The sequence below is a fragment of the Pempheris klunzingeri genome, chromosome 2 (genome assembly GCF_042242105.1).
Source record: "Pempheris klunzingeri isolate RE-2024b chromosome 2, fPemKlu1.hap1, whole genome shotgun sequence".
In the NCBI taxonomy this organism is placed as follows: Eukaryota; Metazoa; Chordata; class Actinopteri; order Acropomatiformes; family Pempheridae; genus Pempheris; species Pempheris klunzingeri.
In genome coordinates this window covers 2300689-2328060 of record NC_092013.1, presented here as the reverse complement: position 1 = coordinate 2328060, position 27372 = coordinate 2300689, and the positions used below count along the sequence as shown (strand labels likewise).

At 40.7% G+C, this 27372-nt stretch overlaps 3 protein-coding genes across 3 annotated transcripts; 1 reads left to right on the top strand and 2 right to left on the bottom strand.

Annotated features, from left to right (window-relative positions):
• Positions 1-230: 230 nt before the first annotated feature.
• map1lc3a (microtubule-associated protein 1 light chain 3 alpha) lies at positions 231-9822 on the bottom strand. The gene is made up of 4 exons (XM_070848072.1): positions 9663-9822; positions 6654-6709; positions 5038-5144; positions 231-2603 (listed from the first exon to the last, which is right to left on the bottom strand). Exons 1-4 carry the CDS (start codon positions 9700-9702, stop codon positions 2441-2443), a joined length of 366 nt encoding a protein of 121 aa, XP_070704173.1. The 5' UTR covers positions 9703-9822; the 3' UTR covers positions 231-2440.
• Positions 9823-11020: 1198 nt separating this feature from the next.
• dynlrb1 (dynein, light chain, roadblock-type 1) lies at positions 11021-14557 on the bottom strand. Its single transcript, XM_070845499.1, has 4 exons — positions 14477-14557; positions 14096-14171; positions 13108-13275; positions 11021-11601 (listed from the first exon to the last, which is right to left on the bottom strand). The coding sequence occupies exons 1-4, from the start codon at positions 14477-14479 to the stop codon at positions 11558-11560; spliced, it is 291 nt and encodes a 96-aa protein (XP_070701600.1). The 5' UTR covers positions 14480-14557; the 3' UTR covers positions 11021-11557.
• A 1379-nt stretch (positions 14558-15936) lies between these two features.
• Positions 15937-26808, top strand: ssuh2.1 (ssu-2 homolog, tandem duplicate 1). The gene is made up of 12 exons (XM_070849262.1): positions 15937-16017; positions 20887-20982; positions 21086-21170; positions 21347-21476; positions 22514-22574; positions 22822-22946; positions 23042-23104; positions 23912-24021; positions 24599-24691; positions 24850-24955; positions 25307-25414; positions 26478-26808. Exons 1-12 carry the CDS (start codon positions 15993-15995, stop codon positions 26610-26612), a joined length of 1137 nt encoding a protein of 378 aa, XP_070705363.1. The 5' UTR covers positions 15937-15992; the 3' UTR covers positions 26613-26808.
• Positions 26809-27372: the final 564 nt, after the last annotated feature.

Sequence of the window (27372 nt, the reverse complement as noted above, 5' to 3'; positions counted from 1 at the left end):
TGTTAGAGAACAGCAGCTGGTGCAGAAAGTACTGAGACACTGAACAGTTGGACATGTGCATTCAAAGGTTTAGAGAAGGTCACATTAAGTTCACCTGGAAAGGTTAGAATGCATTTTAGGTTCATCCTGAAGTTTCACCTGAAAGCTGAATAACCCTAACTTTTAGTGAGTAGTGTAATTAAACAATCCTTCAACACCATCATTACACATGAAAGACAAGAAAAAAAACATTTTAAAGGCAACTTTTTTTTATTTATTTATTGGCAAATGCTTTGAATAAGGTTGTAGCAATGCGTCTATGTACACCCCTCCAAACAGTGACAATGTCAGAAAGCCTAAAGAAAAACACACTTTGTAATACAGCTCGATTATATGATCGTTTATACGCACACATTTTTTTTTTTTGTTTGTTTCAAACATACACATACACTTATTTTCAGTTTTTGGTTTGGAAAACATCTAAAAAGACTTTCTAAATTAAACAATACAATCATATCTATTGCGTAAAATCAATATACATTTGTAAAAAAAAGAAAATGAAAACATGCAAGGTTTGTAGTGCATCACAACCTTTTGTGTCTATAAAGTCTTATTAAACAAAGGCAGACAGACGGACAGACAGACAGAGAGCAGCGGAGCTCAGAAAAGAGGAGCAGATACAAAAAGAAGAGAGAATTGTTATATAGATACAGTAATTCCTAAAAAAATTCTATGCCAACTCTTTTTTATATTTGTATTAATTTATGTGCAAAAGAAGCTCATTCATTTCCAACATTAAATACATTTTATTATGTCTAATGCTCATCTCTATGCTACCATGACACGCGGCGTTCTTACAAGCTGTCTAACACGAGGCCTCACAGTGGACAAATGATATTAAAGCAGGGCCTTGTGTCACCTCGCCTCAGCTGAGAAGCTTTACTGGGATCTGATTACGGCTGTGTCACCTCAGCTCGATATACAAAATGGGATCATTTTATTGGCATTTCTGCAGCGCGGTCCAAGCCTGCCAAACGGAAATTAGGAAAAAAGAAAAAGCAACTGATTCTTTCTGTCAAAGCAGACGCGTCCCGTCCTGCCCTCGAATCATCCACATGTAATTGCTTGTGACCCCTTGTTTGCCCCCCTTGTGGAGACGGTGCTCCGTCCTGTGCTGCTAATCCGACCCAACAGTGTCCGTTTCGAGCTACACAACTCAGACTATTGTCATGTCCTAAATCAAGCAAGCATTTAACTTTACGCCCGTTGGAACAGAGCGCATCCCTCGTTGTTTCCAGTGGCTAAAAAAAAATCTACTGGAGAGGCATTTAAATCTGCTTCACCTGATCTGGTTGTTCTGTGATGCTAAATGCAGGGGAGTTCGGTGCAAGGCGACAGGCGAGTAGTGATATTACAGGCGTATTGTGCTTCTGGGGCAAAATATATATATATATATATATATATATAAAAAAAAAAAAAAAAAGACATCAAGTTCAGAGTGTTGGTTTATGTCTGTTAACAGGATGTAGCAGCGTGCGGCTAGAGGCGCTAATGCTAACTTGGCGGTTAGTGGAGTAGTGTTGTGCTGTGTCGGGTTACACGTGAATATTGCACATGTGAAATGACTCTAAATGCTGTTAAATTTACGAGAACTACAGTCGTCTTTAGCCTGATTGTCAGCTACTCGGTAGCCAGTGGCGGGTTGGCGAGTTGAGCTACAGGCTGACGGTAAATGTAGGATTAAAACAAAACTCAGGTCTAAGCTTTAGAACACAAACTTAACTACGGCTAATATCTCAAACAAAAGACAACAATTTAAAAAAAAAAAAAAGAAGACTCAAATGTGAGTTAAAGGAGTTAAAAGGAATCACTACGGATCTATCCCCTAGCTTGTACTACTGTTGTGAATTACTGGGTAGTGATGAAGCTGACTGTGCTGTGTTCTCACCTGCGAACACATCAGAGGGTTTAAACTCACTAAAGCGGTGACTCCATCAAGTTTAGCTTGTCTAATACATTTACACACGTGTGGTTTTGAAGGATGCATTTCAATTTTACTGGCAGATATCCAAACGTCACTGGTTGGTTTGTCCCAGCTTTTCAAAATAAAAGAACTCTCTGCCTACGTGGGGGAATAAAACTAGAAACACTCAGAGATATCACAGGTATGATTCTGAAATCTAACTCTGGTAACACAGGATATCCTCTGGCTTCTGTAGCTAGTGTTACTGACCAATAAGAGAAGAGGGTGCTGGACTACAACTGGGAGAGAGGGGGAGGAGGGTGAGGGGGGGGTCTGTCACATGTACACTGACTGACGGGGTGCTGCTATGTGGAGAGGATGAGGAGTTTGGTGGTTTCCGGTCGGCTCTGACACCATATGCCTCTCTCTTCCCCTCCAGCGCCCCCCTCTCCCCTCTCCCTGTCCCGCCAGCGCCTGGTGGTGTCCCGCTCCCCCTCCCTAGCAGCCGAAGGTCTCCTGCGAGGCGTAGACCATGTAGAGGAAGCCGTCCTCGTCCCTCTCCTGCTCGTAGATCTCGGAGATGGGTGTGGACACGGACACCATGCTGTGCTGGTTGACCAGCAGGAAGAAGGCCTGCGTGGGGTTCAGCTGCAGCCGACGCCTGGTGGGGGAGAGGGGGGTGAGGGTAATGAGAGAGAGGAAAAAGAGGGTGAGGAGGTATTTTCGCTTGTAGCATCACTTGCTCAGGTGAAACCACTGAACTCTTCATGCCAGCTTCTTTGGATAATGGTCTTAATCGTGCTTTTCTTCCACTGGTTTTACACTTTTTGGAGGAAACAGTCAGAACTCTACTTCACAGTGTCTTTGTGTGAACATGAACCGCCAAGTATCAGTCACGACTCTTCTTCCTGTGGTGTCATTTGGAGTAAAGAGCCTCTGTTTTAAGGGGCCGTCCTGCTGATCACACCACCTCCTCCCTTCATTGCTCCAGTGTCCTCCTGCATGTGACATCTATGGAGGTTAGAGGACGCTTCAATCCCTTAAATGTGTCTCTCAGAGGAGACAAAGTGTGTGGCAAACATACGACGACGATATCGCCTATAGATTCGGTTCATCACTCCGCTCTAAGTTTTATTACAGGTGGGTGTCATCGGCTTGTGTTAACTTATCACATCAACAACAACTTATTAGGTCCCTCAAGATGGCGGACCAGGACGAGAGGCACAGCCCTGCTGGGAGGAGCCACGTCAGCCAAAATTGAAAACACCTTGGTACCTGATTGAGGCGCTAACAGCGTGGGTGACACACCAACACAACAGCCAATGAGAGAGCCGGGAGAGGCAGTTTCTGACCAATCGAAGAGCAGCAGGCAGGTTCTTCAACATACGCTCACCTGTTTGAGAGCTCACGTGTGGGCAGAGAGGAAACCTGAGTTGTCGGGAATATTTTGTCTAAACTATGAGCGTCTGGAGCAGGAAGGACGTACAAATGGAAGCTGGAGAAGTGGACTGGGGATCTGCCACGGTGATGAAACTAGGGCCACGTAGAGAGCAGCGGGTGAGTGTTTGACATTAAAGCATTGTCTCATGTGGTTAATTAGAGCTGCCGACTGTAGGGCGTGATTTAATGGTCATTTATGCATCATCGTGCTCCGTATTGCTGCCATATATGCTTTATTCAAGGTTAAGAGGAATAAATGGACTTCGCACCTACAGGTCCCATCTTCCTTTTATCTGAAGGTCCGACTAGAGCAGGTTTACATGGTTTAAAAAACATCTTTTCTCGTGGCTGCTGCAGCTGTTTTCAGCCTCTGTCTGCTGCTTTGTTCTCGCCTTGCACATCTTGGTGTTACGGTGGGTTCAGGAGCAAAATCTCTAGACACACTGGAGACATATTTATGTTGAAAAGACATTGTGAAGTGTATTTTGCATGCTTTTATGTTGGTGTTTCAGGAATGACTGTTGGCACTTCCTACTGTAAATGGCTTTCTTCACAGTCACTACAGGACTAACGCATTTATACTGCTAGAAATTTATACTTGCAAGAAATGATCAGCAGCTCAGACATAAGCAAACTACAACCTGCGGCACATTTCATTTACAATTATCTTCATTATCTATTCATCTGCCCATCTTTCTCTATCCATCATTTTATATAGAAACTACTGAAAACTGTCCGTTACATTTTCCAGGGGGTGTCTTCAAAGTGCTTGTTGTCAAGAAAAAATGTCCAAAAACCACAAAAAATGTTAAATCGATTTTGGCCATTTTTTTGGAAAGTTAAACAATTATCATTATTCAAATGACTAATTAATTGTTTCAGCTTCATTCAACACTGAAACATATGGAGCATCATCACAGACATGCTCGTAAAACAAACCCAATTACAGTAATTGGTTTTTATTTGTCACTTGTGTCATTTACTTTTCAAAAGAGAGAGACGACAGAAAAACGGCTGAATTGCGGTAAAAGTTGACTGAATGCAGTCAGAATCGATGCAATCACACATTTTTGTCTCTCTATTTGTGGCCTGTCTCATTTTTAGCTCCCCTTTCTCGTGTTTCACCTCCTCAGTTTCCTCTTCACCTTCATTTTTGGCCCTAATGCTCTTCAGCCCCAACATTTCCTCAGCAGTAGGAAGGGATCCACAATATGCTGACCAACTGTAAATGCATTGCGACTGGATGAATGTAAGTCAGAGAGACATTTTATGGCCGATTTACATCACCAATAAATAACTGCCTTCATACTTCTGCCTCATCAGCATTTAAGCCTGATAATGAAACGATCCTGTCAACCCCTCAAAGATGTATTATGGTATTTCTGCACTGAAGGACCGTAATATCTTAATTTACTGCCCCATTATTTTAAAGCTGAATGTAAAGTCATCCTCTGTTTTTCACCCGTTCACTGTAAACAAGCTGGTTAACTGCCAAACACATGAACTCCCTCTTATGGTATGTAAAACACCTCCAGCTAAGGGACGGCCAAATATACATGCACATACCGAACATGAACACCTAAATGAACTTAACTTACACTGGTATCCAATTCAGCAGCCTATGATACACTGTGTGTGTGTGTGTGTGTGTTTACCTGATGATCTTGACCAGCTCACTCATGTTGACGTGGTCAGGTACCAGGAACTTTGTCTTGTCCAAAACAGGCAGCTGCTTCTCTCCCTTGTATCTCTCAATGATCACCTGCAGCAGCCAAAAAAACATAACAAACCCAAAGTCGTTTTTTTTTTAAACCCATTTTTACTGATTCTGAATCTCCTTTGGGGCAACTCCAGCAGATCAAGGTACGTCCCTACAGAGATGGACCTGTAGGATCCTTTTTGACCAAACTGACATCGCTGTCAAATCGCTTGGTTCAAAGCCACCAGACTCCACAGATAAAAACGGTGATTTTACCTCACAGAACACTGGAGTTGCTGGTCTACTGCTGCCTCCATTGATTGCTTGTTCGTGTTATTGTGCGACTTTGCCGTAAAGAGTTTGGACCCAAAATGATATTTCTGTAACACAGAATAATACAAACTAACAAACCAATCAAGGCAGAGGTAAACAAGCCACTCCTGTGATCAGCAAGTTAAAATCCCTGTTTTAGTGAATGTAGTCTGGTGTGTGTGCAGAGAGAGATGTAACGGCTGTTTGTGGTTAAACCAAAAGGATCTTCCAGGTCTCTCTCTGTAGGGATCCTTTCCATGATGCTGTCACACACTTAGAATAACACTCTGAGCCTGTCAAGCACTTTTAGTGGACCTACTGTGATACCTGTTTTCGGGTGTCGGCGGAGTCAATCTACTGGACCAGTTTTTGACCATAACCATCATTTTGACTCCAAAATAAAAGTAGGAGCCAGGTTTGGAAATATTGGAGTTATCGTTTTAAGCCATTTTGTAAACTGTACAGTAAATAAAGCTGCCAATTAGCTTAGCTTAGCACAGAGAGGAGAGGGTTGCGCTGACAAACAGGGAAAATGTTACTCTGCACTCAGATCTTGTACTTGAGTAAAAGAAGCAACGCCTAAAAGTATTAGCATCAAAATAAACTTAAGCTACCAGGAGTAATAGTACTCGTGCATAATGTTACATTTAGATTATCATTATAGATGCATTACTGTTGGAATTGGTTAATATGGCACTTGTTTTATCTGATCCACTTCATTAGATTTCAGCTTAAACTATAATTTAATATCATGTATTTGTTTGTTTCATATTATCACGCTGAAAATGCAAAGTAACTAGAAGCTAAAGTCATCTAATAAAAGTAGTTTAGGTGAAATGAGTAGAAAGTAGCATAAAATGGAAATACTCAAGTACAAATACCTCCAGGATTGTAGAGTACTTCAGTGAATGTACTTACTTACATACTATTCATTTGACCCTGAATAAACAAACAAGATGCAATGTGTTATAATAAGACAATGTGTTAATAATTAATTAATGAGCTTTTAGGGGTGCTGGTACAGGACTGGACAGAGCCAGGCTACGTTACACAATGTGTGAAGCTTTCTACTTCTGCCTCGGTCTTTCTTCTGCACTTCAGCAGCCACCAAAAGAAATAAATAATAAAACAGAATAAATTCTCATGCCAGTGCACACAGAAACCTGTCGCAGGCGATATGGGTCACCGGAGTTTGCACTGCGGTGTATTAAAGGCTAATGAAGTGTGGTGTGCTCAAATCAGATTTGAACAGCAGCTTACGGGGATCTTGTTGGGGTGCTGTTCACGGATCTGCTGGACTTCTTTGCACCGGTCAGCTGCAGGCAACGAAAGACAAAATTAATTAACAGCAAGTCCATCTTTTAAAAATGACTCTCAGCGCCTCTTTACCAGATATAAATCTGTCCCCATTATTAATACTGGTTTTAGCTTTCAAAATGAGAAATGTGTTCAGAGAAAAGCATCATTAAAACACACTGGGTGTCTATTTGGGGACAGGACAAACAAGCCTTTGTGCATAATTAAGTACAAAAGAGTTAAATCATGTCACTATTTGTAATTGTGTTCAATTGAAACACATTTATTTAACGCTCAAGATGGCTAGATAGAAATACTTTATTGATTACAATAGTAAAGAAGTAAAAGTCACCACCACCATGAACACAAACAAATAAGCAAAATAAAAATGTACAAAATGTTAAACTATAAACAGCTAAATTCAAAGCAAATCTCGCAGACGTGTGAAGAAACAGGGAGGCAGGTTATCCAGCATAGTGCACGATAGAGACACACAGTCATAAATACCCACGGTACACATGAAAATCTGCAGCCTAACACTACGCTGAAAGTTTGTCATCATCCCTGCCCCTTCTCATCTTCTCCCCTGCACGCAAATCATTACCAACTAGAAAAAAACACACTGGCTGAGACCCTGCATGTTTGGCCTATTTGAGCAAATTAATTCCTGGCTCTGGTTTCTGTCAGAAAATCCACAGACAGTGACAAACTACACATTCAGGTGAAAATAAGAACGTATATCCCGAGCAGCAGCGAGCCGTGTCCCGTGTCTGTTTTTGTGTCCACATTATCCACGACCTGCTCGTTCTGTAGTTCATCTTCAGAAAAGACAAATGGACATTTGGAAGTATTCATTTCAGAATACTTTGTATTAACTATCTTTGTTTTTGATAACTTATTTGGTCTATAAAACATTAGAAACCAGTGGAGATGGTTTCTTAAAGGTGACTTTATTAAATGTTTTGGTTTGACTGACAAACAAATTCAACTTATAATAACATGAAAAAAACAGAAAGCCAACAAAATTTCACATCTGACAACTTGGAACAATCTTTTTTTTTTTTTTTTTTTTTAACGATTTAGTTGATTATCAAAATAGTTGCAGATCAGTTTTCTGTCGACCAGCTAACTGATTAACCGACTCTGGTGGGTTGAGAAAATAAAACCACGCTAATATCTGCTTCACTTAAAAACGAGTTCTGTTCTTTAAAAAAAAAAAAAAGTATAAAAACATGTTAATCAGAAACTTGGACTTTATTGTCATTATTTAAAGGAATAACTTGAGTTTTAGAAAAAAAGCTGCACACTCCTTTTTTTTCTGTTATTCAGATGATGACGCTCATCAGGACCAGTTATCTTAACTGTCAGTTACGTTTTATTTGTAACTCTGTGGGAAAAGAACTGGAGTCAATGGTTTGGCAAACTGTGCACAGCAGTAAGAGCCAAAATATAAGAGCCTCCCTTTGTTTTTAGTGAAAAACAACTCCTGCCCTTTCACTTGTGTTAACTTATCTTGGGAGCAAGTTGAATGCAAACGTGTTCTGTAAAGTGGATTAGAAATTGATGTGTTTTGTTTGTGTCGGCCAAATTTACATATTTCACAACTCGGCATATAACTTGTGTGTGAATGTCTCCTTTTATTCCTGCAGTGTTCCTCTCTTTAACACCGACAGGACTCAAAGCTCAGGTAGCATTGAGAAGCAGCGTGAATGGCTCCTTTTGTTTAAGTCTGGGGGTGTTTTTCTTGGCTGGCTATGGAAATGACTGATGCCGATGACTAAGATATATGTGAATTTATCAAATATACTGTGGACTTAGGCAAGATCAAACTACAAAGCTTCACTCATGAGAGAATCCAACATTACCATCTTGTTTTAATAAGCCATGCCCTATTTTGTGAGTGTTTTTCTCTTTAAAAACACTACTGTACTTCACTACTAGCTCTAATAATTCTGCTTTCCAAACAGGAAATATTTTACTGAGCCAATACCCGAACAGGGACTTAGTTCTTAATCTCGTATCTGCTTGAAACATGCAGTATACCTAACTTTATATGTGTATAATAGAGTTATAAAGTACTTCTTTATACCTAAATACTAGTTAAACTGAACAATCTAACTAGTCAATCACTCCGGTCAAGGTCTTGTTATTTACTGTAAAGTGTGTCAGTGTGACACCAGAGGACAAGGAGGTTAAAGGTTATGGTTCTGAGGAGGTTAAACCCAAACACACCAACACGGTGGAGGGACTATTTCTTCCCTCTCAGCTGTGACACTGTTGCTGATTCCTTCTTTCTCTGCTTTGACAAGATTATGTAATGGACATGGAGTCTGGGCTCCTCCCTACCCAGCACAGGGGCCGTGGTTTGGCTTCATATTACAGCATAAATCACTGAACACGTGTGCTGGGGTAATGTGTCAGCACATGTTGTTTTCCCTTTGGAGCAAACACGAAATGTTTACTGCTGACATGGAGCAGCTAGCTTAGCCAGCTGTGTATAAAAAAACATAAAAACACCACACACAAAGCTGGAGATGGCAGGCCTGGCTAGCTTTAAGGCTAATGTGACAGTGACCCAGATGGCCCTTTTATTTTTTGTTTTCTTTAAACTTTAGCAGCCAAAGAGCCCAAACACACTGGCTGTCTTGGGCTTGTTTATTTAGCTTTCACATGTTATTCTTCATTATTGACTAGCACCAAAAAAAAAACTACCACAGAGGATTATTCTCCAAACTACACGCCCCAGATTGTTTCTGCCCCATGATGTTGTTGTTGTTGTCGACCTCCACCATAAACCCCCAACCTTTAAAACAGCCCGTAAACACTTGTAACGGCTCCAGAAGCACAACACACAGGTGGACACCGTGTAACTACACCTGTCAACAGACTCGGCTGAGCTAGCTGCTAGCTGTTAGCTGTTAGCTGCTAGCTGTTAGCAGGCCGGCTAACTCTCGAGCCTCGGTGGTTTCTTACCAAATGTCCTCCTTTGTTTGAAGGGTCTGTCGGACGGCATCTCTCTCGGGGTCGTTACACAGTTATGACCTAGTGAATAAGCAGCACAGCCGCCTGCGGGAGCTACTCGGTCGGTGCTGAGGCGGAGGACTTGGTGCGGAGCTCCTCTGCTCGTCTCTTCGGTCTGAAGCTGAAAAAGCTTCGGACAAACAAAGCGAGTAAACCCAGCGATGACGTCATGTGCTGGATTTAAAGGGGACGTGCTCCAGCTAATCTGTGTTGCACCTTTTTTTTTTTAAATTATTGGATTAAATCTAATAATCCACACACTGCTATTAAGGTGTTTCATGTGCAAGGCAGCTGACAGGGAATGATGTCATATTTAAAAGGTCCCATATTATATCCCAAATGTCATCCCAAATAATAATAACAATCAGGAAGAATTATTGTTTTAAGATTGTTATAATTCCTACTGATTGTTATTATTTTCTCATTGAGATATATAGATATATATATATAGATATATGTATGTATATTATTATATTTATATAATACGCCTTACTCTGAATGTACATGTTATATATTATTATTATAAGACTCTGGACTCACCTGGTGCAATAATTTACCTCTGTGTAATTTGTAATAGTTTTTAATACATCATTTTTTATACATACTTTATATATTTATATTTTAACTTTGTGTTTTGAAGTTTATTCTTATTCTTTTCAGAATCAGAATTACTTTAACAATCCCCAGGGGGAAATTGCTTTTTGTTACACACAGCTCCAAAAGAATAAGAATAAACTTCAAACACGAAAGTAATAATAATGATGATAATAATAATAATAATACAAATAATACCACTACTACTAATAACATATAACAACATGTACACTCAGAGTGAGATGTATTATATAATACTAATAATACTACTACCACCAACAATAACATATAACAACATGTAATGTATTTGGAGCTGTGGGTAACAAAAAGCAATTTCCCCCTGGGGACTATTAAAGGAATTCTGATTCTATGTACATCTATATTTTAATCTTTAGACTAGTCCGGGAGTCCCAACGCAATTTCGTTGTCTGCTGTTAACAGCTGTACAATGACAATAAAACCTCTTAACATCTCTTGTGCAAAAATGTAATTTTTAATGTCTTTTCAACATGACTGTGTCCCCAGTCTGTCCAGAGGCCCTTACACTCTGAGAAAAGACTCATATTTTGGATGATTTAATTGTTAATTTGTTCATAAAATCTTCTTTTTCTCTCAAACACATTCCCCTAGACTGCATAATAAAGACACAAAAGTGTAAACTCTGGCATGATCTACATAAAGAACAGCACAAGAAACACACCAAAAGACCATTTTGCCTTTTTTTTAAATTTTTTTTATTTCTTAATTTGTTAAAAATAACCAGGAGCAACTTGACACAGCGAGAGCAGGGACGTGTTTGTAGTGGAGTTCACTGCTCACCAGAGAAATACTGCGATTCAACATCTTTTGCCAACAAAATAAATAACATGTGTTGTGGTCTCTCTCTCTCTCTCTCTCTCTCTGTCATATACTGTGCAGACATGTACGCACCGGTTCGGTTTTAACTTCACTACTTTTGCCACAGGTGTTTTAGCAGGTGTGCACGTCTCACCATGTGCTATAAAAGGAGACATGGTGTACAGTATGCACAGAGAGGAGACCAAACTGGAATGCTAAAACATGGAAAAAGAAGTTTGCCTGCATGAGTGACAGAAAACTGATCCTGAAACTCAAATATTGCCGTTACATCCTGATACAGCACGTGCAGAAAAGGCTTCTGGTAAGCACGTTCTTTTGATTTAGCGAGACAAAGGAAAATGTTTTAAATATGAAGGACAGTTAAAGAGCAATGAGTCGGGGAGCAGGTGCTTGTTTCAGTCCGAGGGGTTCTGGATGACGATCAAGAAATAGTCCTTATCTGTGGAGGGAACGGCAGAACAGTTAAAACCCCTGAGAAAGTGACACTAAAAATCATTTAAAGCTTCATTACGAGCTGCGTCACACAAAGCTGAAGGCAGATTGAGGTGAACTGCAATGCAGAGGCTGTGAAGTGGACGTCAGGTTTCCAACGGGGGGGCAGGAGGAGCCTCTAATCACAGTTTGTCTGAGAGCAATCTGCTGTAAAAGTTGATGTTGTGGAACAAGTTTCACCGCCAACCGACCGAAACGCTCCGGTTGATTGTCTTCTTTCTTTGGACTGATGATATTCTAGCTCTCTGTTAGGACTGACTCACTCAAATATCTTCCCAGAGTCTCTGTGTTTCTTGGTGGGCAGCACAACAACATTCAGGACTCGTGCTGCAGCTTCCATGCAAACAGTCTTCGCTCGACTCTATGCAAACCGATTCAAAGTCGCTTGCTGCTCTGGATTTCGCCCCGCGTCGCTTCTAAATGCACAGTTTTACGTACAGCATCAGATTTTTCTTAATTTCCTTAAGAGTTTATTTTAAAAACAGCACTGACACCCCCATATTCACACTGAAAGGGTTACTGTTGTTCCTTCAGTCCATAATGGCTACAAAGAAATGCCTTCCAGCGTAAGAGATGTGGGACAAAATCTACAAATCTCCTCTCTGTCAGAAAATGTATTTTAACGTTTAACTGAAGTGAAAATGATGTTTCTGTGTGTCTTCAGAAGTTTCTGCCTTTTTTAGTATGAAAATCTAAGAAAACTCTTCCTAACTGAGTCAGAACAGGCAGATGCCAACGCAAAGCAGGGATTTAGTGATTAACAACACCATAACTAACTTTGAAAGAATCCAAAGCCTCATTTGAGCTTCAGATTTCATGACTGCACAGAAGAAGACCTGAGGATTTGATCTCATATCGCTTGGACTGGCATTGTTTTACAAAGGGTTGTGTCCAGTACGGATGGAAGGAATTATTATTATATTATTATTATGTTTTCAATAAACATGACACTTTTTTTAATGTGCCTGTTAAGACGGAGTAGACTGAGCTTGTCAAAAAGAGATGAGACTTCACAGCACAAGAGAGATTTGAGCACCGTGTTAAAAGTCTTAAAGCGTTACAGTATATGATTTATTTGTTTATGCACCAAAAGACAGACTTTGTTGGGGTTTTTTTGGAGGTATGTGGCCATTTTTATCTCTGATTTTGGGGCGACTGTGACTCGGGTGGCGGAGTGAGTCGGCCATTAATCTTCTGGTTGGTGGTTCAGTCCTCTTTCCACATGATGAGGCGTCCCTGAGCAAGTTGTTGAACCCTGAATTGCTCTCAATGTGCATGCATGGGAGGGAATCCAAATTCACTTGAGAGAAAAACTGCCAAACTAATGTAATGTCGTGTAATTTCTCCTTGCTAATAGAAGATATCGCACGTTAAACATGAGATTGAACTGTGGGAGAAGATGTTTCAGACACAAATTCTTAAATATTTATCACATTTCTGCCCACCCCCTCACCTGGAGCGATCATGATCTCGTTCTTCTTGGAGCGCACGCGGAGAAAGGTGAGGTCGTTCTGGGGGTCAATGTCTCGTACCGTGCTCCTGGCCTTCATCACCAGCTGGTGGATCAGACCTGCGTACTGCACCGTGCTGGCGTTGTCCAGAGTCGTCTTGATGGGGATTCCTGAGGCAAACGGGTTCATTCACGTTTATATGCAAACGTCCAGATGAAGTCAACTGTTACTGGGAGTTTCATGTATCTGTAATCTGGTTATTTGTTGGAATTAAAGTCAAATATGAATAATTTCAGTGTTTCTGGTGACTAATCTACCTTTCATTCTGTGTTTTGCTTCTGCACGCGCAAGAAGAGTGAAAACAAAAGAGTCTGTTTTTTTGTGGGTGAACAGCAGCCTTAAATTACAGCCTTAAAAATGTTAAATCCACTGACACAATTCAAACCTTTCAACTTTCTTTCTGTTTCTCAATCACAAACGTTTCCCTCCACTCACATGTGCATTAGATAACTGAAGAGCATGTAAACTCTGGTTCGCGTGGTAGTGAGCTAACTGCAAAGCATCTCAACGTTTGACCAGTTTTCATACATTACGTTTGCATTTTAAAACTAGCAGACTTGAGGATCAAACAATGAATCATATAACAGTTGATTAAGACATTCTCTGGTTCTGTCTCATCAAATGTGATCACTTGCTGCTTATATCTCCTTTACATTGCTGTAAACTGACTGATTATGGGTAAAATGAGTTTATGGTGAGCATCTCTGACTACTATGAGGTACCTAAAGTCGTAAAATGTAGAGAGTGCAGAGGGAAAAAGGCAGAAGATGAGTTTAATCCCTCCTGATGGCTGCACTGTTGTTACTGTGATGTACCACTGCCTGTGTAGATGATGTGGTGTTATGGTTGGCATATGACAAGAGGCATTATAAAGGACCATCTGGAAAGACCAGTAGAACTGCAGCTAGACACGTGTTTCAATGGTTTTACCTTCTGAATTGACAATGATGATACCCTGAACTCCCTTTTGACCCTGGATCCTCTTCAGGGTTTCCTCTACTTCAGCCTGGGAAACGGCAACATGAGTTAGCATCATTTTGTAGCTGCTATTGGCTAGGCAATCACAAAACAATAAGAGATCAGCAACTTAGTCATAATCAACTTTGTTTTAGCTGCTGTCAAAACAGCCTATTAAAAAAAGGCTAACTAACAGCTAACGGTGCTAAGCAGACAACGCCCGACTAGCATAAGTAAGCTAGCCAGTTCGCGTTATATTAGATTTTCTTCTTATACAACTAAATATTCACAACAGTTACGACTGAAATATGAATACGTGTATGAAATACACCCGGAGCTTTCACTTCATCCTACCATTTTAATTTTATGAGGAGAAATCGGTGAGGAAACGGTCTCCGGGCTCAGCAGAACAACAGCTAACACTTCAGGCTTGTTGCTGGGAGAAAAACCACTGACGTAAACTTCCGGGTCAAGTGACGCGGTGCTGCGTTCAGGGTGCAGGGGAAAAGTGGAAGAAATGGTGTTCGTACCAAAATATGTAAATCCTGTCAGTTTGGATACAATTTTCAACTCCAAAGTACAAAACAACAGAGATCAAGAAAACATAGATGAATAAAGGAATAATAGTTCACATTTACTAATCCTATAATAATCCTATAGCTTCCAAATCCCTTTAAAACCAAAATAATATAAAGATAAACTGAGACAAACTATATAAAATGGAATTTCCCCCATGTTTTCTTTTATTTTAAGAGCAAAATAGAAATATACTCAGAGAGGAAAAGGACCAATGTCGAGCCAATAACCTCATCTAACAATCTTCTCAATTAAAAACAAAACAAAAAAAACAATCTGTATGTATGATATTTTGACTGAATTTTGACAGTGTAAGACCCCTAATAATCATTATCATTATCATCATTGTCATCAATAATCTATGTATATACTTCTACAAACGTTTTTAATCTAACTTTTATTTGTTTCTTGTGAAGAATGTAAACAGTGTGGGCGCGGCCAGGGGCTCCGTCAAGTCAGACATAAACACACAAGCCGAGACAGGAAGTTCACACATGTGGCCTTCAAAATAAAACTAATAGGCTGGGAACAGCCAGATTTCTTTATTGGTTTAGTGGACTCTATTATTATTATTATTGATTATGAATTCATTTATTTTTCGCTTATCGAGAAACTGTAGTTGAGTCTCCTGCTGCAAAAGTATTTCTTTTATGTGGTGTAGCTATAGTTGGTAATTACTCTTTCACACAAAAATGTATTGATCATCTTATAAGATAATCCATGAACAATAAACCCTGATGCACGAAAAAGGGTCATTCTGCATAATAAGTAGGTTTATTTTTACCTGTTATACTTTTAGTTGATGATACTTCAGTACTTTTACTTTAAATCCAGTTTTAAATCATAATCTGAAACAGGTTTGTCTCACATTCAAAGACCTGCTCCTAATGGGACTCTATTCTATTTTATTTTATCTTTTAAAAAGAAATAAAAATAGTAATTATGATAAATAAGAGAGCTGATTAGAACAAAATTCACTGTTTTTGTTGTGAGGATTCTTCCACTGAAACAGTCTGTGGAAACACAAAGAGGGAACTTTACACTAAACTATAAAAGATACTGGACAGTTAGGTCGGAAAGTGAAGCCTCACATTATCCTCAGATAAACCTTGGAGTGTATTTTCCCACAGAAAGAGGACTGTGCAGGTTTTAAAACAGACTTTTAGGCAGAATGACTTTTATTTTTTTTAAAAACCAGAACCGGAAGCTGTATGTGAGCACTGCTAACATGTTCCTGTTTTCGGTTCTGGTTTCAACGTTACGGAGCTTCATTCACGCTTAAAGCAGCGGAGAAATGGACGAAAAGGACGAAGATCTCGGTGAGCAATGAGCATGTTTAATAAAAACTGCAGAAAAAAGCTTTTATATCGAGCTCAAACTTTACGTTACTTGGTTGTGTTTGCGTTTACACCAATGCAGAACTCCTTAGAGAACTCTGAGCATTTTTTACAAGTGGGGCTCAACTGGACTAAAGCACGGCGACAGTTAAACCGGGTTAGAAAACCCACCTTGTTTGTCCTGGTTCACACGGATTTAAATGCCGTTGAGTCCAGAACAGAGTCCGTCTGACTCCTGATGTTTCTTGTTAGTTTTAATCTTCTTAAGACGCTGCACTAAATGTATAGAAAATGTGAATGGGGTCTGGTTGTTTTCAGACGGGCAACTGGGCAACAGGTATTTTTAGTGTCTGATATTGTCAAAGTGTTACTCCTGTTAGCAGTATCTTAGGTAAGATAAAACATTATTGCTTCATTGACTTTCAGGCAGAGTGCAGTTTTAATGTCTATTACTACTATCTGTGATCTGTACTTTATTATACTTTATATTATATATTAGACTTTATACTGTAGTATTTATTTAAGGCTGCAATAATAACCTCATGTAACCTGTACCTGTACCTCATGTCTGACACTCAGGAGCCAATTCCACATGTGGATTTGTCCCACTGTTGTGATTTCTTGTTGACTTTTTTTTTTAAACACGTTGGGAGAAAGTTGAATCGAGTCATCACTTCTAGAGACTGAACATCATGAGGCGTATTTCCAAAAACAGATCAGATCAGTTAATCTCTCTCACTTGAACCTCAGCAGCATCATTGCTGAAGTGCAGAGAACAGCGAATATGAAATAAAGTGCACGTGAATACAAAAAAAACACCAGATGAGGTTATTTTTAGGAACCTGTTTTTAGCATCCAACAGGTTTGAGACACACGTTTCCTTATTTGTAAAAGAGGATGAAGACACGAGAGTCGACTTGGACGGATGCATGACAGAGAAGAGAAGAAGAACAGGAGTCAAATCCAACATATGAGTTCACATCTGGTTAATCTGATAAGCTTCGATTGATCTTTTGCTCTTAAAATGTTCAAAAATAGTGGAAACATTCTGTTTTAATTTCTTACAGTCAAATGTTTTATTCAGTCCGACCACCAGTCGTTCAGCTTTACTGTCACATAACAGGAATCAGTCACTATTAAACTCTGTGGCCGTAAACTGAATATCTTTGGGTTGTGGACAAAACTTTAGTAATCGATTAATCAAGAAAATTATCTTCAAATTAGTGCACAAGACAAAGAAGCTGCAAATCCTCACATTTGATTTTTGCTGATTATTTTGATTTCACTCATAAACAAGAATTTTAGTGCTTTAGTTGCTGCACAGTAAGATTAGATTAGATTAGATTAGATTAGATATTGTTTATTGATCCCTCAGTGGGGAAAGTTTGCTGTTACGGCAGCTCAAAGGGGACAGACAAAAGCACACAGTTAAAGAAATAGAAAATCAAATAGCAATAATATAATATATACAGAGGAAAAACCTGTATATACAAAAGAAACAATTATATACACAATAATTACACATAAAAACAACAGGGGGAGGTGGAGGAGTGTTTTTGATGCTTCGTCGCTCCCTCTCTTTACTTTTCTCTCCCTCAGGCTGTTCTCACACTCCGTCCATCTCAGCCCAGATCTTTTTGGGAAAACACCTCCTCGCTGGTATTTTTATCCCTCAGCCGGACGTATTGTGTACGGGGTGATATAAGCACACTGACTGTTGTGTTTTTTCGTGCCGGGCAACTTGAGCCTGAAGAAAACACGGCTGATGGAAAACACTCAGAGGAGTTGCCGTTGTTGGGCTGAAAGTATTTGTGTCGGGCTGCGCGGTGCCTCGGAAGCGTCTCGCTCACAATCCACTATTGTGTATATTTATGTAATATTACAGCGTTGTGTGAAAACATTATATTCTTTGGTGTTTTGTGAGATTAATTTTGCTGATGCTGCTGCTGCTGCTGCTGCAGTTCAGGAAAGTCAGCAAAATACGATAACAGCTAAACACAATGCTGCACGAGTCCCCAGACACGCCGATCAGTAACGAGACGCACGACACAGTCAGGTTTTCTAAAACCAGACTGTCTGGAGCTTCTGGTCGACATAATAATAATAATAATAATAATAATAATAATAATAATAATAATAATACATTTTATTTTTAGGGCGCCTTTCAAAGCTCACAAGGTCGCCATACAGAATACAAATAAAACGTACAATAAAAATGAATAAATATAAATACAATGCCCCGTTGAGGTCATTTTAAAGGAGTAGTTCGGCATTAAGGGGCGGACACTGTTATTCTATTAGTGTTTGTGGATGTTGGGTGTGTGCAGTGTTATTTTCTCTATTCTGTGTTTTGTTTTATCAAATTCCTGCCTTTTAATTTAAAGCACTTTTAGTTGACCTGTAACCAAATGTAAATCTATATCTAGTATAGTTGTCGTTATTATTCCCACCAGTGATGAGACAGAGCTCTGTGTTCTGCAGTGGGCGTTGGAGGTGTTGGTTATTACCTTTGGACATCTGTTTTACAGCCATAGTTACTAGTTTCTCTGCAGATTAAGATCCTACACACAAAAATACATGATAATCTTGTGAAATAATGCTTGAATGATGCAGGAAAAGGGTCATTCTGCACAATAAGTAGGTTTATTTTCACCTGTTATACTTTTAGTTGATAATACTTCAGTACTTTTACTTTAAAGTCAGTTTTAAATCATAATCTGAAACAGGTTTGTCTCACATTCAGCATTCCTCCTGTTGGCTGTTCAAAGACCTAACGGGACTCTGTCTTATTTTGTTTTAACTTTAAAAAAAGAAATAAAAATAGTAATTATGATAAATAAGGAGGATTCTTCCACTGAAACAGTGGAAACACAAAGAGGGAACTTTACACTAAACTATAAAAGACACTGGACAGAAACATCCACTTAATTTGACTAGAACAGGCTACTGAAGCCTCCCATTATCTTCAGATTACAGTATTTTCCCACAGAAAGAGGACTGTGCAGGTTTTAAAACCATAAATGGAAGCTGTATGTGAGAAACATATCAAATGACCCAGATCTTTAGCGTCTTCACTCATAAACAAGATTATGCCTCAGATAATAACTCTAAATTTAGCTGTCAGAGAATCTTGCAGCTGCTGGGATTAGGATGATTTGGGAACGCCGGAGCAGATGGATGTAGGTGACTGGAACAGGTGGTCTGGTGGACGGATGAATGGTGGGTGAGCAAAATAAAGATGTGACAGACGTAATGTGCTACAGAGTGAAGACGAACACTAAAGTCTCGGCATCACGTGTTCGTCCTGTTCAGTCCTTTGAGCTGAGTTATATTTACAGAGGTCACATGAGTCCATTGAGAATAAACCTTAGGAAAACAAAGGTGAACCCACGCTGGGTGTGTTCAGAAATGGTATTTGCTATGTAGTTACTCCAGTTTGCTCCAACGGTCGGGGGGGGGGGGGTCACTTCTATAACCTTGTCTAAAATCACACACCGCTTCATCCCTATTTTGTCCTTCTGTCCAGTCTTCTTCTACATTCACTCACTTGTTGTTCTTCGACCAGCTGACGTGTGTAATCGTGCAAGACAATCAAATAATGAGTGATTATTAGCCGCTCTGTAACCCCGAAGGCCTTTCCTTTACTCTCTTTTAATTCACGGGATTATCTGCAATTATCTTTTGCATGTAAAACAGTCAAGTCTAACTGAATTAACATTGTATTTAAGAAACAGTAATGTGGAAATACAAGATTTTTACTTAGATTGTCATTTTCTTTATAGCAGTAAGGTGGCATTTAGCTGTGTGGAAAACTGTAGGATTCTCTGGCAGCGATTAAACTGGACACGGCAGCGTGTGATAACATCTAAATGATTTGCAGTGTCGTAATTGAAATAATTATGTGATTGTGGCATAAATTGCACCCGTGCAACAACATATTTTTGACCGCCATGATGACCTTGAACCTGTGCAGCGTTTTGGGGTCTGAGAACGCTTCAAATTCCTGAACCTGAATTCCTCAAAGTGGACTTCCAACGCAGGGCTGAACGCCTGCTCAGACTGTGTTTAATATGGTGATTGTTCTTTAGGCTGGTCTGTAATTTGAGTATGTCGGACAGGACCGCTGTGGACGGACGGATTGTGGAGCCACGTATGCTTATACCAGATCCAGAGGGTCTTCCATATCTGCTGAAAAGCTCATTATGTGTGTCAGCACTGGAGAAATGCTTGCATTGTGTAAATTACTATGCTGATATCTACTGGTAATGTTAGTGTGACCTGCCTCGTCTGTAACTTCAGGCTGGAACCAGTTTCCTGACAGCCTCTCCTAAAGAATGCATCCTCCCTTCCTGCCGAGCTCACAGAAACACTGTCCACCCCTCCCTCACAGAAATAAGCAACGTAAAGCTGCAAGTTTTGAAGTGTTCAATTAGAGCTTAACATTGAATCGATGCAGAGAGACGCTCCGAGGAGGAGAGAACTTCACAGGAAGTTTCCCTCCAAATTCGATATTCGAAAATTCTGCGATGTGAATATTGAGGTGAACAGTTGCTGGAGCTCATCGTCCGGTCGGCTGCTCATTAAAAGAGCTTAAACAATAGATGTTTCATATGTGGATGTGAGGGAGGTTACCGTCTCCTCACTGATCTGATGCTTTCAGCTCTTCACTGAAAGCTGAAGTCACATGTTTAGTGTATGTCATCATTTATTCACTACGCCTGTTTCCACTGTGCTTTTTCACATTTTGTTTTTATCACTGCACCTTTTCTATCTCAGCCACGACAAAGACAAAACTTTTTTTTTGCAATATTTGGCTAAAATCTAGCCAAAATCTATCTATTGTCTTTTCAGATGCATTTGATCCAAACATACCAGAGGAGGGACCTTCAGCTCCCCCCCCTGGCTGGCTGGATGACGTACATGGATACCAGGGCCACAAGGGAGGGGGTACGTTTTTTTTTTTTTTAATCTCGTCTTTTTTACCTCATTTGTTTTGTCTTTTGTTTCTTCATGTCCGTTGTTTTGTTTTTGTGTCGCTGTGTCTGTCCAGAGGAAGATAACCCGTTGTATCCTCCTCCCCCTGCCTATAACCCCCAGCCTGAACTCAACAGGAACACGCTGGTGCCCAACGTCAGGTAACACACCTCAGTAATTCACCTTATTTATACAACACACACGGTACAGTTAGATATACATTTTTATGCAACACTTTGCTGATGATTCTGTGCTTTATATTCATTGAAAATGTTTAAGATGTGAGGGGCGTGATTGGATAAAGGATGCCACAGTGAACAACTCTGTGTGTGCCCAGGGTCCCCACAATATCGGAGGATGTGGCCAGAGATGCCCTGCTTAAGTTTGTGGAATCAAAATGGAGGTACAGCTCCAAACCTGCCAGGAACCTCACCTTCAAAGAACTCAAACCCATCACTGTGTACAGGGTAGGAGCATGTCTCATGTCCGGATGGATATATTATCTTTCTTTTATCTAACCTGGACCGACAGGACCTGTGTGAACACGTTCTGGTGACTAATAGTGTGAAGAAGGGAAATAACCAGTTAACATACACATTACACTTTATATCTTATTCTGGCACCTTTTCAATTAAACACTTACATGCATGACATACGTATTGTGATAGTAAATTAAAACCTTATGGTTTGGTGTACATGTATGTCAGATAAAGAACCATTTCCATCCCAATTCCAAAGGGGCCTGATGCATTTACATGTTTAGGTGCCATCCAAATGCAAATCATGTGCAATGACTGCAGAGTATCTTATGTACTGAAAAATCCTTCCCAGAATCCACCTCCACCAGCTTTAACCCTTTCATGCATGAATAACCTCAGTCAGAGTTTTTTTACTAAGTGTTTTTATTCAATTTTAGGCTGAAAAACAAGGTTTGAACTTTATTTTTTTTTCAACCCATATTTTATATATATATATATATATATATATTTATATATATTTTATGTCCAGTAGTGATACATGATGTACACTTCAGTGGACATGTGATTAATATCATATTTCCTCCCAATATAAAATCAATACCTGGAAAATGTAGCAATTGCATGACTCCTTAGATGTTACTTGATGTCCCCATATGTTTCTTACCTGCAACGGTTTCTTTTTATTGAAGGTTTGAACAGAAAGAAAAGAGCAACTTGGTGTTTCTGGCTGTCTGTCGGCCATCTTGGCTCCACTGGGCAGCAGTCAGTGTATGAGATGATGCAGTAGCTTCACTGTAGCGGCTGATGTGCAGCTACGCCATCAAAACTCACGCATGTACAAGAAAACAGCTTTTGAATAGCTGCACACTGTAGTGACCTCTATGCATGAAAGGGTTAAGAGACGTAAGCAGTGGTTTCACAGAGTGTTTAGTTAGTCTTTAAACTCTAGTGTCCTGGGAGTCCTTTGGTCTGACTGTGAAGTGGTCACATCCATCCAGTGTTTGCTGACTGTCCTCCTTCTGCAGTATCGACTGGAGACCTACACTGAGACCAGAACCAGCGCCTGGCAGTTTGAACCCTACAATGGTAAAACTTTACTCCGGACACGATGGATAGAAAAGAAAACAACCACCTCTGTTATGAAAGGCTACAAAATAATGATATTACCACGAGACAAGTAAAATCATACTTAATAAATGAAATATAAGTGATTCGCCATGTTTAGAGGCTCTGAGGTCATGTGACTGAGGAAGTCTGTCACATCAGGTGGCGCTCACACACCGACCCCAGTGAAGAGTCCTGGCCTTCACTTCCTGTGCTGTTCCTCTAACAGGACAGATGGTCGATGGGCCTCAGTACGGGATGAGCCCTCCGCCGTGGGACATCCCCGTGTCGATGCCTCAGAGATACACCGACATGCTGGAGAAGGTCCGCGTGCCGCACTCATCCTTCGTGAAGGTACAGCTCAGTTTCAAGCTTTGCTCGTGTTGTTGCACACTTTTCTTGTTCTTTGTATCAAAGTAACTGTATCTGTGTGTGTGTGTGTGCTTTAGCTCTGTCACAAGTGCAATGGCTGTGGAAGAACTCGTTGTACTGCCTGCAGCGGCAGAGGCCAGGTGAGACGTCTTGTTTTTAAAGGCTTTACTAAACAGGTGGCAGCAAGAGAAGCAGTAAGTTTGGTTCAGTCGTAACGCTGCAAGCTCACTGCAAGTTCATGGTCAACCTGCAAATCTCTCAGTACGACGTTTCTCATGATCGAAGAATTCAGATTTCTAATTCTAAGTTTGTTTCCCAGTCTCTTAAATTCAGTTAAGATTCACATAAGCCAAAAGAGGGCAACGTATTCTTACAATTGAGAAGCTAGAAATGGGAAATGTTTGGCTTGCTTGGATGAAAAAACAAATGAAAAGAGTAATCCATCATCAGAACAGAAGCCCATTAATCTTCTGTTTCTGCTCTAAGTTCTACAGAAGAACATGTGTTTACAGTCATACGTGTGTTCTGTGTGATACTTTATCTGCAGTAGATCATTTTACAATGTAGTTTGCATCATGAAACAATATTTTTCTTGCAGGCTTGATCCTCCCAACAGGAGGTGACAGCAGAACCAGACCCTCAGTGCGTCTTTTCCTACACATACTGCAGCTTTAGGCATCAGACCATGCTCACTAAACAAACATAACTGCGTGGCCTCGTAACAGTGTGGGAACGATGCCGCCTCTGTTCAGGTGCTCTCCTGGCGGGGCACGTAACTCAAGCCCTCATTTCATCTTGCAGAAGCGCTGTGCCTTCTGCCACGGTCACGGCCGCTCCAGGAACCAGCGCTGCACCTCCTGTCACGGCCGTGGTCGCAAGAGGTGGGAGTCCAGTCTGCTCACTCTCTTTCCTTTCTCTCCGTCTGAATTTGCTTCTTCGTCTTGCAGAAGCGTTGTTTAACCTGCCACGGCAGCGGGTACAGAAGGCGGCCCAGGAATCACAAGCGGTCTTCTGGGAAGACTCGCTGTTCCTCTTGTAGCGGGAGAGGCCAGAAGAGGTGAGAGAGGAGACCTGACGAGCAGAGTTTGTATCATGAGATGAGCTAGAAGAGTAAAGAGCGCATCCAGCGGTCTAATGATGGTGTCAGCTTGTGTAGTTTTGGGGTTGATGGGAAATGTGCTTCCACTGCAGATGTAAATGCACACGTTTAGTCTTTTAGGTTTAGAACCGGCTGCTTTGTGGCACAGCTGATGGCCCAGAGGGGGGTGGATATTACTGATAATGCCCAGTTGGAGTGTTATTGTTCTGTCTAAGACGTCCCTCAGAGGATCATAATGGGGTTGAGATGTGGTGACTTCTGTGTAAAACACCATGTTCACGCTCATCAGATCATTCAGGAACCCTTCTGTGCGCAGGATGTTGGCATCTGCATGTTTCTGCGCTTTATTCTGGCCGGAGCTTTCCACCTTTCACGTCTTCTTGTTTTTACAGCTCTGCTTGTTTTTTTTTTGTATTTTGCACAAAATCCTTCACTTTTTTCATGTTTCACTTGAAGTGACACTGATGTGAGAACAAGGCCGTCGAGTATTTAGAGTATTTGACCCGTTGCTCTCATCTCTTCCCCACCTCTACAGGTGTATCTCCTGCCACGGCCACGGCTATAAGACCTGCTCTGTTTGTCACGGCAGCCAAAACCTGCTGCATTTCATCCAACTCACTGTGACGTGGTATGTCAAACACACACACACAGACTTTATTCCTTTTCCTACATGTTAAGGTACAGCACAGTTATTATTTATTCATTTTATACGTTGCACACTTTTCTTGTTCTTTGTATCAAAGTAACCGTGTGTGTGTGTGTGTGTGTGTGTGTGTGTGTGTGTAGGAAGAACGACATAGCTGATTTCATTCCAGACCGCCAGCCTGACTTTCCTGACAAGAAGTTCGAGAGGGTGACAGGAGATCCTTTCTTCATCGATGAGAGTCTTCTGGTGAAAGCAAAACACTTTTTTTATTTGAATTGGGAATTCAGATCAGATGTGAGATTTATCTCGTGATTTATCTCTGGAGTATATAAGAAGGACGCTGTGATGTGGAGTCAGTGTGGATGAATGAGAGCTGAACTGATGGTCTGAAACCAGAAAAAAACCTGCAAAATTAATCACATCAACATTGGCATCAGCTAATCGTTGTGTTCTACGCAACCTGCTGAATATCAGCCTGTTAGCATTAGCACGTTAGCTTTTGTGCAGCGCCTCCGCACAGCCTCACAGAGCTGCTAGCACGGCTGCAGACTCCTCGTCTTGTTGATGTGACGTGTTTTCCGCTCCGTGTCCTGCCAGGTGTACCCGATCCAGGGTTTCCCCGATCAGGAGATCTGCGATGCTTCTACAAAGCTGATTAACGAACACCTCAATCGCTTCAGTTCCACCAGCCGCATCCTGCAACAGGTATAAACCAACGTACACAAACCAGTTCATTCGCTAAACTAACGACTGTTGTGTCAAGTGTCTGCTTGATGTAGAGATGTAGCTTCATACCCTGTGGAGGATTAGAGAACGGGCCTCCAGGAAACAGACCCTGAGGTGGCAGAGGTGCAAAATGGCCACAAAGAGACAAAAAGCTCCCAAAGGGACACAAAACAACAATCACAGAAAGATGCAAACAACCACAAAGAAATGAAACTAGCTGTTTCTCCTTATAATCATCCTGTGTCTCTGTGTGGTCGTTTTGTGTCTCTTTATAGTCGTTTTGTGTCTCTGTGTGGTCGTTTTGTGTCTCTTTATAGTCGTTTTGTGTCTCTGTGTGGTCGTTTTGTGTCTCTTTATAGTCGTTTTGTGTCTCTGTGGTTGTTTTGTGTCTCTTTATAGTCGTTTTGTGTCTCTTTATTGTCATTTGTGTCTCTTTGTGGTCGTTTCGTGTCTCATTGTGGTCGTTTCGTGTCTCTTTGTGGTCGTTTCGTGTCTCTTTATAGTCATTTTGTGTCTCTGTGGTCGTTTCGTGTCTCATTGTGGTTGTTTCGTGTCTCATTGTGGTTGTTTCGTGTCTCTTTGTGGTCGTTTCGTGTCTCTTTGTGGTTGTTTTGTGTCTCTTTATAGTCATTTTGTGTCTCTTTATAGTTTCGCATCTCTTTGTGGTTGTCTCGTGTCTCTTTGGTCCTTTTGTAGCTGCGGCTCGGCCGCTTTTACGTGTGCCCAGTTGCTGCCTGTCTGGATGTTACCTGTGTTCCCATGGCAACAGGGTATATCATAACATTGAATTAAGCTTCAACACGTATTTCTCACATGCAACATCATGTACTCCGATGTACTCAGTACTCCGAGCAAAGTGAGATTTTAACCAAGCTTAAAAGCTGAGAGGTTCATTGAAATCTGTTGGGAATGAATTGCCAGATTTGGGATTTATTTTGCTCATGCCGAACGTCATGTTTGTGTTTCTCCCCCTAAATAAAAATCTGTATAACTTCAACTGAGCGTCACTAACGCCGTCGCTGCCTTTTCTTTTCCTCCGTAGCGTCAGACCATCGAGCTGGTGCCCCTGACTCACGCTTATTACACCTACAACGGAAAAGACTACAGCTTCTTCGTCTACGGGATGGAGAACAAAGTGTTTGCCTCCAAATATCCCTCCGCGTGCACTATTTTATAAGTAACAGCACATTTAATCGGCGCATTTAATCCCGTGTGTTATGTGGGTCATGCAGGAGGGATTTGTGTAGATTCAGGGGAAAAAGCTGAATTATCCATTTAACGTGCCCACATGCATTTATCAGAAATCTGTTTTATTGATGTCACATTGATGCATTTTATTCTTGTTATCTATATTTTATTTGCTTTGGACGTTGTTTCACCAGACCTGGTTTGTATTAGCCTGATAGCTTTGACTGCTAGTTAGTAACCATACGGAGCAAAGTGATTCAGCAGTAGAAACTAGTTATGGCCGATCTAAAGAGGTCATAAAACTGGATTAGGACTTTGGACTGAGGCTTTTATTGAGCCTTACTTTGGGGACCTGCTGACTTTTCTCCTCTAGCGCCACCATGAGGTTGAATTCTTTTGGAATATCTCATTGAATTTAGTTCAGACATTCACGGCCCCCAGAGGATGAGCTGTACTAATCCTCTGACTGGCGGCAACCTTTGTTATTCTGTAAATTTGTGTGCATCGATTATTAATTAGGTCGGCAAGATGTCGATAAACAGCGGGAGACGGGAGTCCCTTTAAAATCTCTGATTGTATTTGTCGATGTAAAATGATTTCATGTATAATTGTAATAAAGTACAGAGCTTAACAAATGTATCAGACCAGCTGTCATAAAAACACAAATATTTTAGAAATCTGTCAGAAACTTGTTTCAAATTAAACATTGTTTTATTATTTATTAGGCAAATAACAAACTGGAACAACTA